The 20,326-nt window shown below is 31.5% G+C and overlaps 2 protein-coding genes across 2 annotated transcripts; one reads left to right on the top strand and one right to left on the bottom strand.

Annotated features, from left to right (window-relative positions):
• The first annotated feature begins 3,094 nt into the window (after window positions 1–3,094).
• Window positions 3,095–8,196, top strand: LOC148612989 (PR domain zinc finger protein 12-like). Its single transcript, XM_088594938.1, has 6 exons — window positions 3,095–3,183; window positions 4,212–4,393; window positions 4,977–5,132; window positions 6,186–6,288; window positions 6,839–7,042; window positions 7,921–8,196. The coding sequence occupies exons 1-6, from the start codon at window positions 3,102–3,104 to the stop codon at window positions 8,061–8,063; spliced, it is 870 nt and encodes a 289-aa protein (XP_088451064.1). The 5' UTR covers window positions 3,095–3,101; the 3' UTR covers window positions 8,064–8,196.
• A 73-nt stretch (window positions 8,197–8,269) lies between these two features.
• LOC148612988 (cap-specific mRNA (nucleoside-2'-O-)-methyltransferase 2-like) lies at window positions 8,270–20,271 on the bottom strand. Its single transcript, XM_088594936.1, has 12 exons — window positions 19,476–20,271; window positions 18,449–18,657; window positions 17,579–17,776; window positions 16,989–17,112; window positions 15,034–15,299; window positions 14,150–14,311; window positions 13,738–13,875; window positions 11,377–11,538; window positions 10,884–11,024; window positions 10,239–10,337; window positions 9,925–10,102; window positions 8,270–9,543 (listed from the first exon to the last, which is right to left on the bottom strand). The coding sequence occupies exons 1-12, from the start codon at window positions 19,957–19,959 to the stop codon at window positions 9,437–9,439; spliced, it is 2,268 nt and encodes a 755-aa protein (XP_088451062.1). The 5' UTR covers window positions 19,960–20,271; the 3' UTR covers window positions 8,270–9,436.
• Between the last annotated feature and the right edge of the window lie 55 nt (window positions 20,272–20,326).

Here is a 20,326-nt window from a genome sequence, read left to right as displayed (position 1 = left end):
TGGTATACCCTCGGCGACCTTTAGTCCACCATCAGTGACACTGTCCCAGTCATTATTAAATACAAAAGTACCAATGATATAATGTTTCAAGTTTCGATATGCTGTACACGTCATTTAAGAATTAACATCTCATTTGTAGCATTAAAATCAAATACAAAGTAAAATCTAAATCCAAAATATACTCAAGAAGTTCTCAAAACCGAAAGTATCGAAATAGACAGCCAAATGCAATATCAAGAAGTTCGACCATGTAATACAAAGAATGAAGACTTAGTGTTTTATTAGTTTTATAACTAATTTGTAATCTTTCCAACGAACAACATTTAAGTTTAACCAAACGTTACTAAGTTAAGAGTTAAAACGTTGAACAAAAAAATAATACAATCGCATACAGTGTCAATCTCTAACGATTTAATGCTATTCATCATTTTATCATGCAGAAGCTACTAAACTTCATATAATTATAATATATTCTTAAGTTTCAACTTGTGAAAGTTTGATGACAGTAAAACTAAAATCTAAGGTACAAAAATACTGAAGCAAATGTTATAAACCGTTTCAAAGTTTTTTTCTGTTTGATGTCTCCTACATCTGAAAGTAATTTATGTAAGAATATCGTTGAAAACGAAAGAATTAGTCCTTGGAACATGACATACATTGAAATAAATGGAAATAAAATACCTTAGAACGATCAGTAGAAGTCGTATGGAAGATCAACGTAGGTTAGAAAACTTCACGTGAAAAACTAACCACATCTATTTTAAAGAAATCCGTTAGGTAAAACTAAAACTTGTTAATAGCTTGTTCCAAAATAAGAATATTGGATTTATTTCTGCATCGCGTCATGGTAAAACAACACATAATAAAGTTCACAGTTCAGCAGATAAATATATACAATCAACAACTAGCCTTTAAAGATGTTACTAATATGTCAGAGCTTCAAATCATCCACGTGTAGTTCATAAAAGAACATTGTAAGTTTTGGTTTTATCATCAAACTGTAATTTAAATGGTTTATTCCAATGAATAAACGTTCAGTTATTAAAAAAAAACAACATATACAGCATATCTGAAGAAAAACGCAAACTTCAGTGAACCATATATAAAGGACAAACGGTTTTTTATCTTGAGTTTACCAACTTATATAAGCATATTTGATTGGAAGTTAGCAAATATATTTGGATTGTATTTTCAGAATTTCAAATATATATGATTAAAAAACTTTTTTGGTTACATATCTGCTTATTTACACGCTATGTACGTGAACACACCACATGGTAATATAGAAATACCAAAGCAATCTGATAGAAGTAAAGCCTTCTGTTTTTCCTTTGTTATTGTATTAAATGAATATTAATTAGACTGTATTATAAAACATAAAAACAAAGTTTTAATCCTTGGAGGCAGATAGTGTCGGATACGAATGCGGGTCGCTTTCTCCGGAAAAGACGAATGCGGGCACTTATCGAAGACTAAATCAATGGCTTCTTTTAATAAACACGATGATTTAGACAGTCATTACCAATTATTTGTTATTTGTTATAATTTTAACCAGATTTTTCTCGCCTTTGAATTATGTTTTCTCTTTTTATAAAATGGTTAAATTGTATTGGAAGTCCTTAGGCTGAAACGGAGATGACACAATATCAGAATGCGGGTGTCACACTTGGCCATATGCCTTATCTATTGTTAGTACCCAATGAATAAAAAATAACGGTATTACGCTTGAATCGTGAATAAGTGTTAAATTGGGAGTAAAAGATGAGAGAAAGATTGAAAGGAGTTTTTCGTGGCAGGACCAGCGATCTATAACAGTCTTGCTGCGTTACCTTTAACTTCATATTTTATTAGATTTAAATTTTCAGATAATTGTTAAATTCACTTTATAGTGTCATGCTGACATTAAAATAAATTCATCATTAAATGCAAATGAAATTCTAATCTTCGGGTATCTCTTTATAGTGACCTAAGCTCAATACAAGTCTGTTCTGCTTTGACATCTCTGTCATGTTGTTTCAAATTATTTTTCGATTCATCTTTTAACATCTTATAACGTTGAAGTATTTAAGTGTAACTAATGTGAAGTATTTAATACTAATTCATTAAAGCATTTTGAATAAAAATACCCAAAACATTGAGGATTCAATCCTTAACTGTACTGCACATGGTAGGTTTCCTATTTAGATAATGTTGGTTTTAAGTACTTCTTGTATAAATTTCATTTTTGAATTTATGTTTCATTCTTGTGCTGCTGATGAGAGGTTACTCCTTGAAACACGAGAACTGTACATCCATATTTCAATATATATGATTGGTATTTTTGTATTTCTGATCAACCAAACATCAAAGGTTTAAAAATTTGTATCTCAAGTAAATAAGGACTACTTGTGCAAATAAATTGCTAAATAATTATTTTCATTTTTTTAAATTGTTTAAATTCCATTTATCAAATCAAAACATTGCAATTACAGTTTACAGTTCCAGTGTGAAGTAACGCATTGTTCATCAGCTCACTTTTGTAACAATGCGAATTGTTTATTATACAAATGTACGTTCTGTATTTCAGTTCACTCTGTAGTCATAATTGCCTTTAATATTTGAACGACTAAATTATATGAAACATTTTTTGTTTTTTTTTTTTTTGTTTTCTGGAGTGATTGATTTGCATTATATTTTATAAAAGAGTATTTATGTCCTTGCAGTTTATTTTTAAACTAAGTTATGAAGATTTTTTTGTGTGAAAAAAAGTTAAATCCAATTTTGCAATAATGTTTGAAGATAGAAAGGAGATTAGTTTGTCTTGAAAGAATATTTGAATAAATCTCTTGAAACTTATGCCCGCATAAGTGTTGCTATGCACCTCCTACTTAAAAGTCACGTGCTATAATGACTGCCTCCATTATAGGCACGTGCGCCACTAGCAGAAAGAACTTGTTTATTTCATTAGTTAAGGTTAGCCACGTGCTTGAGATCAATTACATTATAATAAGATGTAATGCGTAAAATTAGCATAATTTATATTGCTTTTTTATTAATTCAAATGTTTGAAATAAAATTCAGGAACGATTTGTCATTTAACGATCTGACTTTCGATTTTGAAGATGGAAAAATTTGAGATCACAGATGAAATTTTGAAACTTTGCTTATATGGAAATATGACAACAGATAAAGTGTATTTGCAAGGTAATCTATAAATATAAATGTTTATAAGAGATAAATTCTCCCTAAAATATATTTTTCATCTTTGGTGAAATGTGGTAATAGAAAAAATAACAAAACAAATAGTGTCTGTGTATTGTATGAATTAAGATTTGGGAAATGATATTTACTTCGCAGAAACATTTGAAGCATTGATACATCGGTATGAAATTATTTACCTTTCAAAATCTGTCTTCCATTGGTATATTCACGCTGCAATTGAAGAGGAAGGTTTAGCGCGCTGTAAAACCTAGATTAAACCACCATTTCGTTTGAAATGCCTTTACCAAGTCAGGATCAGTGCGGTATCAACTGCTCCGGTGGTGTAATATCTATTTTGCAAGATTTATTTTGTACTTGATTTGATTATGGAACGTATTATTGTAATTTTGTAAATTTTACACCTTATTTTCCATTGAAACTATTTGCTACATATATATTTTTACTGTTTACTAGGTAAAAACTTGTGAATCCTTATTTCGTTTTATCGCTCTTTGCATTAATTGCAAAAGTCAAATTTATTGAGCCAGGTTTAAATGTTTTTATTAAATTAAATCAGTTTGAAAACAATTCTAATTTCATCTAAATGATGTTATGCCTTGACTATTAAACTATAATACAGTTTAATTGTTCAAAACTTTAAACTCGTACATGGTACCTACCGTATGTAATAAATTAATCACTACTTTGAATGTTGTTGAACTGAGCTATGGAAAACCGCGCCAGAGTAAAACATAAAAATGTAAATTTTACACTGAAAAAAAAATGCTCTTCCTATCTGTGAGCAACTTATATTACATTCAAATTGAGTAAAATATCGGCAAAAAATGCCGTCGGTAAGGGGATTGTTAAACTGTATAAAAAAACTTTAAAATCACTCATTGAAATTTTAAAATTAAACGCAAAGCTTGCTGATGCCACTATATATGTTTCGTCCATTGTATGCCTCAAGAGGGTTACTTCAATTAAACAACATCAAAATCAACGGCATGCAATAACTCTGTAATTTGTAGACCTACCATCTGTGCCTTTGCCACACCAGGTCAGAATTGGGCCGTCAACATTACCCGGATGTAGATATGGTGTTTTTGCCAAGACCTTTATCAGGGCAGGAACAGAGATGGGACCTTTCGTTGGTCGTGTCCGGAGACCCTACGAAGTAGAAAATAACAATCATAACCCTAGTTTGTGGGAGGTAAGAATATATAGTTTTTTTGTCATCATAAGTGCTATTCATTAAAATTTCTTTTGACATGGCACATATAAACATACTTCTAGAATGTGATACAGAATTACGAAATCGATACCTATAACTCTGATCCAAAGTTTAATGTAATGAAAAGGAGCAAATAACATAACAAAATAGCAATCATCAGAAATCGCTAGTGAAAAGAAAATTGATAGAACTCGGAAGGTTCCTATTTTTCAGGGGTTGTAAAAACATTAGTTACTTCGTGGACTTTTAATTCGCGGTTTCATTTTAATGGTATTTTTAAAGATTTTGTCCTGAATAAGAATTACTTGATAAATGTTTTATTCAACTATGGAAACGATGAGTATTAGTTTTCCATATTTTTTATTGTTAGGGTCAACTGCAAAGAGAACTTGGGAGAAAGGAGTAAATCTACACTTCCTCGCGATGAAGACATACAATAATAGTCGGAAAGTCCATGGAAGATCTTCGAACGATTAAATTTTGTATGTATACATGTTGCAAATGAATGAATTCATTGAACTATAATAATAACAAAATCATTTTTTTTCTTTTACCTTCAAAGGTGTTCGATTCTTCCGGTCGACTGCTCCATTTTATTGATGGCGGCCATACCTCGCCTATCAGTTGGTTATCTGTGATACAGTGTGCAAGATCCGAAACGGAACAAAATTTAGACGTCATACAGATCGGTGGGGATATATATTTTAAAGCGTCAAAGGTATGTATCTTATTCATATACCATGTATAATTTAATTTGATTAACAATAAGCTTTTTGATTGGTTGATTCGCGTTGAGCAAACTATGTTACGTTGTATAACCTGGCTTGGCACTTTGACGTCAACAAAGTCGATAAGACGTACTGCCGGAGCTGATGGTTTTGTTTTGGTCAGATCCATACCTTCAAAAACAATTACTACAATTACTAATGCACCGAAATTTATCATCAATGGGTGTCATGTGCTACATCACCGACAGTGATTTGTTGATGTTTTTTGTTTGTTCTTTTGTTTTTTGTTTTTTTTGTTTCTAACTTTTTAATATTTTAGAATGTTATTTTATCATCAAATAGCACACGAAATAGTCGGTATCAATAATACAATTATCATATGATTTGTATTTTGTGCTATACATTAATATTAACTTTATCCAATTATACAAAAAGAATTTTGATGATACTTCAATGTAATTATTTTTACTTCAATTAATAACATTTGGGACCGGTTTCAAAATAAATTCTTAAATTGAGGTTTTCCTCAATCCTTCCTGAACTCAAATGACGACCAATCAAATCACTTGAAATTGATGAAGTGAGGGAAACTCAAGGACTGGAGTATTTGAGATTTTTAAAATAAAACCCAGGCCTGAATAGCAATTCTAATTCAATTGTACTGAAAATGTAGTTGAAGGAATATTTGGGAATGCATTTTTAAAGCCACTGACAAAATCTTGATTCACTAGTGAATAATAGTGATATTATTGTAGTTATTGTCTAAGGAACATCTTTGGTATGCATTAAATATAAGTAAAACATTGTTTTTGGTAAGTGCACATTTTTACTTTTAATGTGGGCTTTGAAATCAGATTTTGCCTTGTATTGCCATTTGTTGTACAAACTATCCTTCTTTTGGCTATTGCCTAGAAGTTGTCTATCAGTTCTTTAATTTTTTTATTACTCTCCAATTAGCCGTCCAGTAAACCCATGTATATTTATATTATGAGAAAGGTTTTGTGATCTCGGGCATTTAATCGATATCTGTTTAATTTTAACAGGATTTAGCTTCTGGTACAGAGCTGTTGGTATGGTACAGTTTATCTCACAGCTTATTCATGGGTTTGCCACTGGGGAGCAAGACCGAATCTCGACAATCTTCCGGTAAAAAAATAACAAAACCATGTATTATACTGAAATATATTTGAGCTTTTTTATAATGTCATTCAATTTAACTAAAATTAGATATATCATTTGCCTCACGTTATTGAAACACGACATATCAACGGGAGCGAGTGAGAAGCCTTATTTTAACTTGATCGAATTATCATTGTGAAAAAAAAAAATTGTGCCGTAATTTTAACGGTTACTTTAAGTCAAACAGTTATGTTCAAATTTTAAATCAGCAAGGTTCAACTAAACAAAAATTATAATCTAATTCGAAATAATTAAAATTTATTTTGTTTAAAGTGTGAAGAGTAAAAAAAATGTTACATTAACAGTTGCACTGTAGGTTTAACAAAGACAATCTATAGACTATAATCTCTGATCTCATGTGTCAAGACATACCTACTTTGTTGTTAGGTTGCGTTGGCGATCTTAAGCTGTTTAGAGCTTTGTGCTGATAGATTTTAACATCCTTTGAAGACGGGGGTAAAATACTAAGTTAATAATTATGTATACCCCTTACATGTTTCATTGATACCGTTTATAGATATTCAACCGATAGAAATAAAGTCAAAGACGAAAACCATTGGAAAATTAAAATGTGTTCTTTGTCGAAGAGGTTTCAACTCTAGAAGCAACCTAAGATCACACATGCGTATCCACACGCTTGAGAAACCATTCTCTTGTAAATACTGCAGCCGTCGTTTTAGTCAATCATCAACACTGAGGAATCATGTTCGGTTACACACAGGTAAGACAAAAAAATCAGTGTTGGTATCGGTTTCTTGGCATCAATCAAGTAGTTCCTGGCCGAACATTAGGCTCATTTTGTTTATATTATAATCCAAATCTGGGACTTTATATAATAATATAAACTTCCTGTCCAAATGCAATTTTATACACAGACACTAGACGAGAATTTTTTAACGCGTGCCTAGTGCCTGTTTTCATATTAGCCCGTCCTTTTTGCATAGTGCTGTTTGTTCGTCCATCAGTTTGTCATACGACATCTCAAAAAAGTTGTGATGGATTTTTTAAATAATATTTTACAGTTAAAGACTCCCTTTCGTTTTTCATCGTCTTCATTTTTTTCGTTTTTGGCTTTAAACACCGAAAAAAGTGTCACGTGTTAACACAGCGGTTTATTTTGCTGATGTTTATTGTAAGGTTATCTGATATTGTCCATATGATACAACGTCCATACCAAAACTTTTAATGCATTGTAGTGGCTGATCAACTATTTTCACTGTGTTTGCTAACGAAAACATCGCTAGTATTTCAGATATCAACTAATTCATTTATTGTGACTTTATATTCAGTATCATTACACAAGTAACTATGGTGTCTAGTATCCTCTGGAAATTGAATTCACATCTCATTTTTTTTTATAGTGGGTTACATGTAGATCTGCCTTAATTGTGTTATTTTGACTGTTTTTGACTGTGCCTTCTTGTAAGTTAGAAATTTAAAAAAAAGAAAAGAAGAAAGAACCTTAGACAGAAAAAAGCAGCCTATTTTAAAATAAAATGACATCTAAATCTTGATTTCAATCGTTAAATGCATATCTTGAAATAAGAATTAAAACCTGCTATTCCTTTTTAATTTCTTCATTCTCAAATTCTGTTGTAGGGGAAAAGCCTTATACCTGTGCATTTTGTCAAAGCTCCTACTCCCAGCTCGCTGGACTCAGAGCTCATCAAAGAAGTGCACGACACCGACCTCAATCAATCGAGGATAAGAACTCTATCAATGCACCTCAAACGAAACTGTGACAATAGAAGCAATGAATAGCCAGTATTGACACAGCAGCATGGTGGCAACAATAAAACCTGTTATTTTCAAAACAAGCTTAATTGCTATTATGCTGTACACTTGACGATTTTCAGCCATGCAGAAAATTTCGTGTGGATTGAAAAATTCTAGTGGAGATGGTCTTCATAATAGAACTCATACTTTCTTACAATGATAAAACTGAAAACAATATCTCAATATGTTTTATAAAGAATCTTTCTCTTGTTCTGTACAGTATAGCTATTTTACATTATCTGACAATAAATCAAAAGACTAAGCCCTATTTAAAAATATGTATTTGTTTTATATAACCGTTATATTCTAATATAATATCAACAAGAAATTCTTCCAATTAATAACATTTTAAGAAGAAATTTGGAGAGAAAAGAAAAAGCTCATTTGATCACAAACAATTTTTTTCTCTAGCAATTTGAATACGAACTCACAATGAAATGTGCAGTAAAACTTCTATAGGTATATTTAGGTCATTTCATGCCTGTTAACATATGGAACATTCTCCCCTACTGACACCTTCTAATGCGGCAATTGTTTAGGTTAAAAGCATTTTCTTATCTAAAAATTCAATTATTTAGTATTTTTCACAGAAATATATAGTAATTTTAACTAAAAACCACCAACATATCTTAAACTTTTATGGGGAAGATTTTAAATTTTTCACTGATTTTGTGGGAGTCTCCCCATAATATAGGAGGATTGACAGGTATGTACACCAAGCAACAAGGTAGTAATCTTTATAGCAAGGCAACCTATGTAGAAGTAAGCCTACTTATTGCTCCATTCAATCAATGAATGTAGGATCTTTGTTCAGAAGACATTTCTGTTCAGCGACTCCGATTTCAGCTTTCATGGTTGTGAAAGTTTCATTGAAACAAAGTAGAAACAGAAAGTAGAAAAGAGTATTTATATTTCAGTAAGTCCAATTTTAATTTTACATTGTGTAGTTTGTTTGGTAAATTCCATTTATGACAAATGTACGAGTGACAAAGCATCACCACAATGAGGATAAACTAGAAGACACTCGCACACCATTTTTATAAATAGTATCATGTTAAAAAGGAATAAAGTATGAGAAAGAGAATTTCTGCAAACCTCTCATTTTAATATACTTAGTATTTTTTTCCTCTAGAAAAATAATAAATATTTTTTCACATTGATCTAAAAGAACAAGGCTAATAGCTTTGTCTATATTGATATCTTGACTCTTTCCCACATCAAAGCATCTCTTCTAGAACAAGCAACACAGTAACCGGTAGAGGAGGACTGCCACTATTTTTTTGCATGCCTCTTCAGGATATTTTAGCTCTATAACTAGGAAGGTGTAATGAACTCCTTGTCATGTCTGGTTTGGCAAGTTTTGTCTTAATTGAGTAACAACGCTTGTTATAAATGACTTTATCAAGGTCTCGTTACTTGATGTCAAAAAGTCAACGAATGCATAATCTGAAAGAAAAACAAAATTCTATGAATTGATATACCTTTCCTATTTGTAAAATATTTACCAACAATATATGTATCAGCAGGTTACAATCAGTAGTTTTAACAACTAAAGGGAAACTAATGGTTATTTTAATTTATTGGGTCTTAAATAGTTAGCTTTTTGGGTTAAAGATAGTTTTCATTTGGTTGAATGACCATTAACTGACGCACTACGTAGTTAACTAGAGAACTGATAAATAGATTTCAACTTTTTATTATTCTGAAGGAATCTTAATCTATGTATATATGAAAGTATAAATCTCCAGTTAAACAACCAAAGACAGTATATTAGGTAAAGGCTAATCATTGAAGTTAACCAATTTAGTCAATGTAGTAAAATCTTACCATTAGCTAATGTTAAAACAGGTACAGACTCAAGTATTACATTGTCAGAGGAACTGTTGTTTGTTCTTTCCAGAAGATGGCAGCAGTGTTCCAACAGGAAGTGAGGAAGTCCAGTATATTTATAACAAATCAATGTCTGTTGGAGACTTTCTCGACCAGGTTGAGGCAGAAACCCTACCTACAAATAAAAGAAAAAGCCTTATACTCTCATTATAGTAAAAACACGAGACAAATATTATTGAAAAATTTTATTCACATCGTAAATGATAAAAAAAGAGTTTTGGAAGCATATTAACACAATAACATATGTATACCTTCTCAAAACAGGTGGTTAAAATATAAACCAGACCAGCAGTAAACCTTGTAAGGGCTGTTGATATCTGTAATACCACTATGACATTTTTTGGCAGTACCTTCAAAAGAAAGACCATTTTAAATTTACACTTTTAAGTTCTCACAGAGAAGCAAGTCAAGATATTCTGTTTTGTTAAATATTTATGATTTTTTTATTTTAGTCTTCAATAGTAGTGTGAAACTTTAACTTAATATAAATATGAAGAGCCTAAATTGGCTGACAGTTCCAACAAGCCATTCAACTTATGTAATTGATCAGAGAAGATTAAAACCCATACATGTTGACCTTGGGACAATACCAATTATTACTTTTGTTTAGTTTTGTCAAATTAATGTATTTCTGGTTATTGATTATACATTGTCAGACATAATGTGACATTGTAATCATTGGCATAGCCAGGGCCAAAAAAAAGGGAGAGGGGTTTATTATGGTTGGTTTCTATTGCAAGCACATAGAAGCCTTGGCTTATTGGAATACATTGCAGCTATGCCACTGGTAATGGAAATGTTACTCTTGGGGAGAAGTTACATTTTTTCTATTGTCCTCAGCCAAAGCTATGAAAATTATAATTAATTCACAGTAAATTGATAAGTAAAGTGCAAACCTTCAACATATTGACAAGAGATTCAACCAAGTTCCGCTTTGTCATTACATCAGCTTCATCTCTACCTTGATAAATATCTGGTAGAACTAATATCAAGTTTGTACTGTCTTCAATTGTGCTAAAATCATTAATGCACGTCACCTAGAAAATAAAACAAATTAAAGATATTACAATATTCAAAGTTTTAAAACAATCAATGGAGCCGAAGTATTATAATAAAGACAGTGGTAGTATAGGGATGTAAACAGTGTATAGAATTATAGGAATGTAAACAGTGTATAGAATTATAGATGAGTCTTAGGATTTAGAGGAAAATGAGGAGCATTGCAAAATATCAAAACCATTTATTATATTCAAATAAAACAATTTAAGTTATCATAGAACTATTATATAAACTTTATATTTAGCTTGAAGCATGAGAAACACAACTCTAAGTCAGAGTGTTGTCAGTGAAAGGAGATTTCACTGAACTTATATAAATTTCTTTAACTACCTTATTAACAAACTCCAGCTGCTCTATTTCCTTCATATCAGTTTCTTTTGAAGATAAGATATTCACATGACATGGAAAATCATATATTGACAGGTCAAACAAAATTTCTAGAGCTGAGATCACAGAGGACATCTCAAGCTTGTCTGTAACATGAGGGTTTTTCTAAAATATAATAATCGATGAAATATCTATTCATCCTTAAACATATATATAGTGACAATTTTTTTTCATCTTATTTAAGAACCATTTGTTGTAAGAATCAATTTCTCAATTTAATCTTTTTTCCCTCAAATACATTCAATACACCTAGAAAACAACTGAAAAGCTATTTAAATTTATCATGAAGCATCTATGATGTAGATGTTTTTTTACTGCTTCAATAGGGTAAAAGTGTGGACAAATTTTCTGGCCATTTTTCCAAAGTGAATTTCAACTAAATTTCGACCTATCATCAATATCTTGAAAAGGCAAACTTTAAAAACACTTTGATAGTTATTTCTGGAGATTATGAGGTAAAGAAACTTGGATAATGCAAAAATAAAAAAGAAAAAGTGAAGCATCTCCAAACCAGCAACCACGGGGACTAGAGGAAATGGCATTCTAAGAGTTGTCTCCCTTAATATGTTTTAGAACAACACACATTGTCAGTTTGTTGGCCGAGATATGTTTAATGCTAATTCAAAACTTTGGGCCTTTTTATTACATTTCGAAGCTTGCATCATTTGTAAATGGTTTGATTTTATGAACGGTACTGCCAATAAAATAATGTTCATGGTTTAGAAAGAATGTGTATTCAAAGGGCTATTGATGGTAATAAATCATTTATTCTGCTTTAGTTAACTACCTGTCAACAAAGTTTAATTATTTCACCTCTTTATAGTTTTAGCTTGGATACAGATCACATCAATTGACAATTAAAAGATTGCACTATTAGATGACCCTGCTTGCCTGATGTGTGTACCCACTAAATTAACACCCAACCAGTGACAAAATGTGATGTCTGGAATAAATTTGTTGTTTAAACAACTGTCCACTTCAGTTATCATCGTTCACTGATAAAATGCAAACTGGTCAGAGAATGAATTATTAGTTAGGTAATCATTTACTGTTTTGTTGACACATTTATTACAGGTGAACCACAACCAGTCAGCCGCAATTGAGATGTTGTGTTTACTCGAATTATGTTTTATGGGGTGGCCTGTTTATTGAAGGCAAAACACACAGGTTTTAGGGTATATCAGCTGGGACCTTTGAAAATGGCCAGTTTGAAAGGAAGACCAGATTTTTTTAGGGTTCGGTTTGAAGAAGTTTCACTTTACTTAATAACTAGTAAAAGTGAAACTTATAGACTTTGCATCTTTGCTAAGTTTTTTTTTTTTTTTATTCTTCAGTTAATGTGCCTGTTCATTTGTCAATACACGCACATTCAATAAGCACACCTACATTTTTTATGGTATAAGAAATTTAATTCAAACGTCAGGTATCATAAAAAGAGTAAGTTGAGCATGGTTGTTATTTTCTTATCCCTGTAAAGGATAAATTAATTAAATTAAATTAATTTAAATAAATAGTTTATACTATGAGTGATATCCCTACCTGCAATATGCAAAATTTCAGGTTGGGTTATCTACCCTTCAAAGCATCTAGCAAAAATGATCTAGTTTCAAACTCATCTACTTATACCACCTAAAGCCAGGCCTAGGCTGCATATACAATTTTATTAAATATTACTGAACTATATAGAAGGAACTCCTCTTCGAAAAAACTTCAGAACATATAGAATCCTTGCTTACTTTACCCTTCCCCGAACTCCATTTGCAAAGATTATAAATATTACATCTCAACTCTAGTATACATGTAGTTCAAAACTATGCTGAGACAAGGTATACTGCTAACATAATAACTATTGTGTTGATTTTTTTTTAAAATTCTGTCATACATGTATTAATCTTTTAAAATGTTCAAAATTTTGGAAAAGATAAGACGAGAAATTTTATTTATGGATTTTGTTTTCATGCTTCAATGTCTACCATAAAAAATTCCAAAAAAAAATTATAAATCCTGGAAAAACAATTCATTTACAATATGACAATATGTGACTGATGCTTGTAGTTGTACATACATATCTGTTTGACATGAACACCAGCTGATCCCAAAGAATCAATAAAAGTACTGAAACACTCTTCATGGTTCAATAAATGAAACTCAATGTAAATCTGGTACCAACAACTTACAAGACTTCCACCATTTTAAGGAAATTATTACCAAGATGAGTTGCCCAGTTTTGTACAACTCCTACTCTCAAAAATATACAAAATCAATAACCAGCTTTTTGTTCAATATGTTTTCTAAAATATTAACCTTCCAATTGGCTAAGACTTCCTGGACCTGATGTACATAATATTCTTCACAAAACCTTGAGCTCTTAATACATCCTATAGGCATTCCTGTAGCACATGGTAGATATACTACGTCTTCTTCTCTCAAAGGGTTTACAGTCTACAAACAGGAATATATAATTTTAAAAAATAATCCTTTTTCCAAATAATCTACATAAACAGGTTTAAAAATAATAGAATATTATTTGGTAGAATAAGAAACAAATTTACCGGTTATAAATGAGGAATGAGGTATTAAATGATATAAAAAGAATTACATTTGGACTACATCTATGTGTAGTGTTCAGAAATAGTAGGGAAGTTCCAGTGATGAACCGGTGACATAAGGTATTTTGAAATACCCAAAAACCCAAAAACTAAGTTAAAATAAATACCTCAAACCACTGAACTAAACTATGATCAACATCATACATTTTGTAATGGAGCACTTTTTGTTCCCATGGTAATGCATGAGTTTTAACCCTGTCATTATATGTTCCCTCATTTCTCTTGGCCTCTTTGTATTTGTGGTTGCTGGAAGGTCTTTTTTGTACTCTCTGAAAATGCAGAAAAATTAAGCTAGAAAAGGTTGCTAATATGCTAATTTTATCTTTTTTGCCATCTTTGAGGTGTAAAATAAGAAAATATAGAAGTTAAATAGACAATTCTTCTCGAACTACTGGAATGGCAAAAATAAATACGTGAACATTTCTTAATTAACAGTAAGTGTAAGAAATGTAAATTAAAAAAGGCAATGATTTTTTTTTTATTTTGTTATCAAAACAATCATTCTGAGAGTATTGCATAGCAATACAAAGTCCCCAACCAGAAGAGATTTATGTTAAAGAGAACCCTTGCAAACCCCATGCATAATTTGATAATGAGAAAAATGTGGTAAACTAAGTTCAAGGGCAATAACTCAGCAAAAACAAAAAACAAAAAAAAAACAACACAATTCTAACTTGAACTGTAATTTGTCATGGTTAAGCAATGTACCAAATAACAATTGTATACATACAAGCATGAAGAAAAAAAAGTGTGTAAAACTGATTTGCCAGACTGATGGAGTCACTGACAGGTGAACAGAGTGCAAACATAAAAGTCCCCCTTGCCAAAAGTCTACAGGATAGGAAAACTAATAATGCTGACCAAAATATGATTTTTTATTTCAACAAATTCAAGTTTAAACCAATTTAATGTATAAAGTATTGTACTTGCAATATTATAAACATCACAATAGTTTTGTACTTTACATAATTTTTGTATCATTTAAACCTACCTGAACTTGAGTAATTTTTGTATATCCAGGAATGCTTCGTACATTATATTTACTCATAAACAGTTCGGTGCAAAAATCCCTCATAGCGTCAATCAGCTCACGATTGTCTTCAGAAAGATTATCATAAAGATCCAAATTCCTCTGAATTGTCTCCTCTTGACGTAATGTGAAGTCACGACAGCACTGAACATGCTGCTCCAGAAAACTTATTGGGATCTCATTTTTGGCAAACAAGCATCCAGTTTGGTTTGAAGAGTTGCTATAATCTATAAATTATAAGAAAGTGAACTTTTCTTGTGAAAAAAAATTCAAATGAAAAAAATTATTATGCTAAGCAAACATCTATTCACTGGTCATTACTCTCCATTGAAATAATTTATGGTAATAGTATTTGAGGCTATTTTTGTAAAAGTCTACTATGGGTGATATTTACTTTAAAGTATTTACTTTAAATTCAACAAAGTCCCATAACTTCTGTAAAATTTGTCGAATCAAAATGGTGGCACAATATGATCAACTACATACAGTGACTTACAATTCTACAAAATTTGAACACAATCTGTCAAGTGAATTTCAAGGAGTTTGGCCCACAACCTGTCCTAATAGTGTACAATGTACATATTCAACCAACTCTCATTACTCCTGTAAATTTGCCGAATCAAAAATGGCGGCGCAACATGGTCAACTACATATTGTGAACAACAATCATACAACATTAAAAAAATCTATAGAGCAGTTTCCGAGGAGTTGCATCCACAAAGTATTCCTATGGTGCAGTATGTACAAATTCAACAAAGTCCCATAACTCCTGTAAAATTGGTGATGCATTATGATCAACAATAAATGGAGACTAACAATCCACAAACTTTGAACAAAATCTGTTTATTGGTCTCTCAGGAGTTAAAAAAATTTTCCTATGGTGTAACATGCAAAAAAAATCAACTACACCCCACAACTCCCATAAAATTTACTGAATTAAAATGACAGTTGAATATGATCAACTACATATGGTGACAAACAATCCCTCAGGTTCAAAACCAAATTTAATTCACAGACTCAGAGGAGCTGCCTCAAACAAAGTGTCCCTATCATAGTGTAACATGTAAAAAAACAATTAAGTCCCAAAATTCCCGTAAAATTTGCAGAATTATATCTGCTGTGAAATATATATGATCAACTGTATATGGTTACTAACAACTCAACAAAGTTTGAACAAAATCTATTATGGGATCTCTGAGAAGTTGCTTCCACAAAGGTGTTCCTATAGTAAACCATGTAAAAAATCAACTAAGTCCCATAACTCCCGTAAAATTGGCCATATCAAAAAGGCAGTTAAATGTGATCAACTACATACGGTGAATAAAAATCCTACAAAATTTGAACAAAATCCATTCCGCAATCTCCGAGGAGTTGTGTTCACAATGTTTCAATGAACAGATGGACACACACACACTACATTGTATTTCTAAACCCCTTCCATGTTGCGGTGGGGGACAATTAAAGATCTGTCGAAATGCATTGCAAAAAAAATCCGAAAAATTTCATATCCTATATACAGAACAAAAAGTTATCTCTCTCTTTATAAGCGTTGTAACTCAAACTAAGATTGTTTTCCATGTGAATCAAATGTACATCAGCAATGAAGTGATTCTAAAAAATTTTGACTGTATCTTTCTGATTTTTACATGGTCATGTACCTATATTATAATTGCTTAGATGTCTCACCAATAGCCTGATTTTTACATGGTCATGTACCTATATTATAATTGCTTAGATGTCTCACCAATAGCCTGATTTTTACATTGTCATGTACCTATATCATGATTTCTTGGATGTCTCACCAATAGCCTAATTTTTACATGGTCATGTACCTATATTATAATTGCTTAGATGCCTAATTTTTAAATGAACATGAACTAAACAAAATAAATGTAGGTCCATAATGAAGAACTTACTACAGTATAACTGACATAAGTGTTCAAACTGTTGAACATTGTCCTCCAGTCCTATAAAGTCTAGACATACCCAGTAAACCTCAGAATTACCACTTTTACTGGTAGCTGGCTTGAACACATTCACCTGTTGTATAAGAACAAAACTGAAATGCTTTAATATTTTCATATCACACACAAACATTTCAAAATAAAAATGTTTTACCTGGATTACTGAGGTCCCAGAGAGCACTAGGGTGGCAAAAAATCTTGACAACTCCTAAAAGTCTCACATGGACAAGTATGATATAGAAATTAGAATATAAAGCATTTTTTAATATATAGTCTTGTCAATAATGTTTCATCTAAAGTTACAAATACAAGCTTTAAATCAACATTTCCATACTGTGTTATTTCACATAAATAACTTCAGACTGTAACTTGCAAAGTCAAAGCACAACATTTATTTTCTAGACTTAATTAGTCAAGTTTATTGCTGATTAGAAAACCATACAAATTATAAACCAATCCAATCTTTAATATTTAATGAGACCAAAATAAAAAAAAATCTTTTGTTCTAGAAATTTTCGATCTTTTTATCAAAATATAATTACCTTTTTAAACAAACAATTTAACAAATACATCAAACAAATGGTGTCACATTCAAACATAGTAAACTTCTTCAGCACCAAATTTCCTCCTGGGGATAGTATCAAAACACTACTTAAAGCTTCACAATAATGCAGCTTTGAGACAACCCCTTCTTGCTCAGCTGGTTTATCCTGGCAATCTATACTACCATCAGCAGTTACCTGAAACATAAACCAAACATCAGAGGAAAAAAAATTTTATGGTGAAATGTTTAACTTAAGATGAATAATTCCATGTCAAGGGCAGCCAAAATTCTTTAACAAGTGTCATGTACCAATTAATAGTCAAGAAATGTCTACAAAAATGTTTAACGGGGTAGACATTATGTACAAACAGAAGATATATCATGTTTATATATATGGCAAGGCCTAATCTAGACATCAATGACAAGAAGTTTTAGCATATTCTGTTTGAAAAATAATAATATTGACATTTTTGTCAATGTCTTGTACATTGTGTATTACAAAAACGTCCCCCTGTCAAAGACAAATGGGAGAAGTGACCACAAACAAGGAGATTTTGATCATTTCTCCATCTGGTATAGTTCATATATAATGGCACATGTTAAGTTCTTGTACATCAATATTACGTGGTCTAAACAATGTATTTATATGTAAACAAATCATTATTTTCTACCCAGTCAGATGTTGCTTTTCCATACTTTGACTTAATGCATAGTGCTATCTGAAATCAAATTTGATTAAGAATGCATTAGGGGTACTATGACATGGTTCATTAAGAAAGCCATAGGGACATTAAGCCAATTGGCATACATTTGGGAAAAATGCTGACCATGCATGATAAACACATCTATAAAATAATTTCCCATTTACCAAATGAACTGGTCCCATTTCTGCTGCTTTTCTCCTCAGCTGCTCTACATTCGGCCATGACATAAGATTACCAGTATTGTCTACACCAAAATCCCAATTGCCATAGCTACCACTGACAAATCTATCATCATCAATCATTTCATTTGGACTGTTTCCTTCGTAGTATGGGTTCAGGGTTGATCCTAGCCATTTCCATTCCCCTGCATATCCTGGAATAAATCATAGCATGTATGGGTTTTTACTGATGGTTTACCAGGGTTGCCTTGATCTTGAGTTCTTGGAACCAAAATTAGTTAATACAATATAAAATATTTAGTTTAAGAAGCTTACTTCAGAATTTTGGTGCATGTAGCTAGTGGGCCAACATTAATTTTAAACTTTGTTGTTGCTGCATGTCGTACCAATTTAACTTGAAGTACTTCAACTGTAATTATAATTGCTTACATGTACCCACATTTTGCTGACTATTGATAGTGCCAGCATATACATGTACATTGTACATGTACCTGTACCTGCTACTTTTTCAGCGAAAATTAATTTGAATAGTTTAACTTTTCTTTTACATACAGCAAATATCTTAAATTTATTGAAGGGTAAAAAAGCAGCAACTTTTTTTTAAATTGGAATGCAGAATTTATTTCATTAAGGGCAGCAAATATCATTTTTCAAACATTACTTTCTGTAATGAATTTTAATTGTTCACTTCAATGTGTCCTAGTTTTCCTTTCCTCTTTCATCTACCCAGGACTTGACATTTAATGAGCAACTTGGCAGGTGTTTCTAGAAAAGCAGAGGACGCTTCCCCTACCAGTGCACTTGGTCAATGCTTCCAGTTTTTAGTATATTTAGACTTGCTCATTTACTATTGTTACTTTATAGTATTATTTTGGTTATTTTATGATCTTTATTTCCCTTAATCATTATTATAATTCTTGCCACTCTTGCAAAATTTGATTTTAACTCCAATAAAAAACAAATATTAGTTCCATTACAAAACTCAAGTCAGTCATTTGATACGAAATATTACCTGAAGAAACCAAGAAGTGATTAAGACAGGTGATAAAAGCTCCAGGGGCCTCACACAGATGTACAGAGTTGAAGGAATCACCTTTTAAATTTACAAGGTCAAAGGTGGAGACAATCTCATAGAATTTACACCAAGCCTGCGTACAAAGTTCTGGTCTAATATACTGACGTAATTCATTTATAACATCACCAGCTATGTTCATATATGTTGTATGTTTGTGCCATCGTACAATATCCTTATCACTCAATCTGTCTTTTAAAGAGTTGAGGTCTAGTTTTAACTTCATCAGGTCATCTATGTTCCATTTGTCTATCATGTTATGTAATTCAGATGTTAATTTCCAATCACAATTAGGCTTGTAGGTGAACTTTTTCTCAAATATATTCTGAACTTTTTGTTTAGATGTTGGATCTAGTTGATGCTCTGGGGATGTATTAGACATTTTTCTTTTCCGTCTTCCCATCTTACTAAATTGACAATCCATTTATGCAACTTCATGTACAATTGTATGTATAGTAATGTCCTGAGTTAGTGAGTAGTATGCCGTGAAAAAAGTTCAGCTTTCAAATGTACAAGACATGTACTTTAAGTGTTCCTGTTATGAGATATCTAAGCTGCATTCAACACCAGATACAGAAAATTTAATGAGCTAACAGAAGATTGTAGTTGTCTAAATAATTATGATTTGACTATTGTGTATATATTCAACGCAATTCAATATTGAACAACATAGCACAAACGTTTTAATTTTAGTCGAGAGGGTATAACGAGCCGGGAAATGAAACGCCCTATTTTAATCGTGATATTGTACAAATCGCCCCTATTCTCATTCGTTCCTTTTCGTTAATTTT

Source organism: Perna viridis, chromosome 7, assembly GCF_037379345.1.
Source record: "Perna viridis isolate PV_CMFRI_1.1 ecotype Kerala chromosome 7, ASM3737934v1, whole genome shotgun sequence".
Taxonomy (NCBI): domain Eukaryota; kingdom Metazoa; phylum Mollusca; class Bivalvia; order Mytilida; family Mytilidae; genus Perna; species Perna viridis.
The sequence above is the reverse complement of the archived record's forward strand: the minus strand, read 5'-3'. Positions and strand labels throughout refer to the sequence as shown.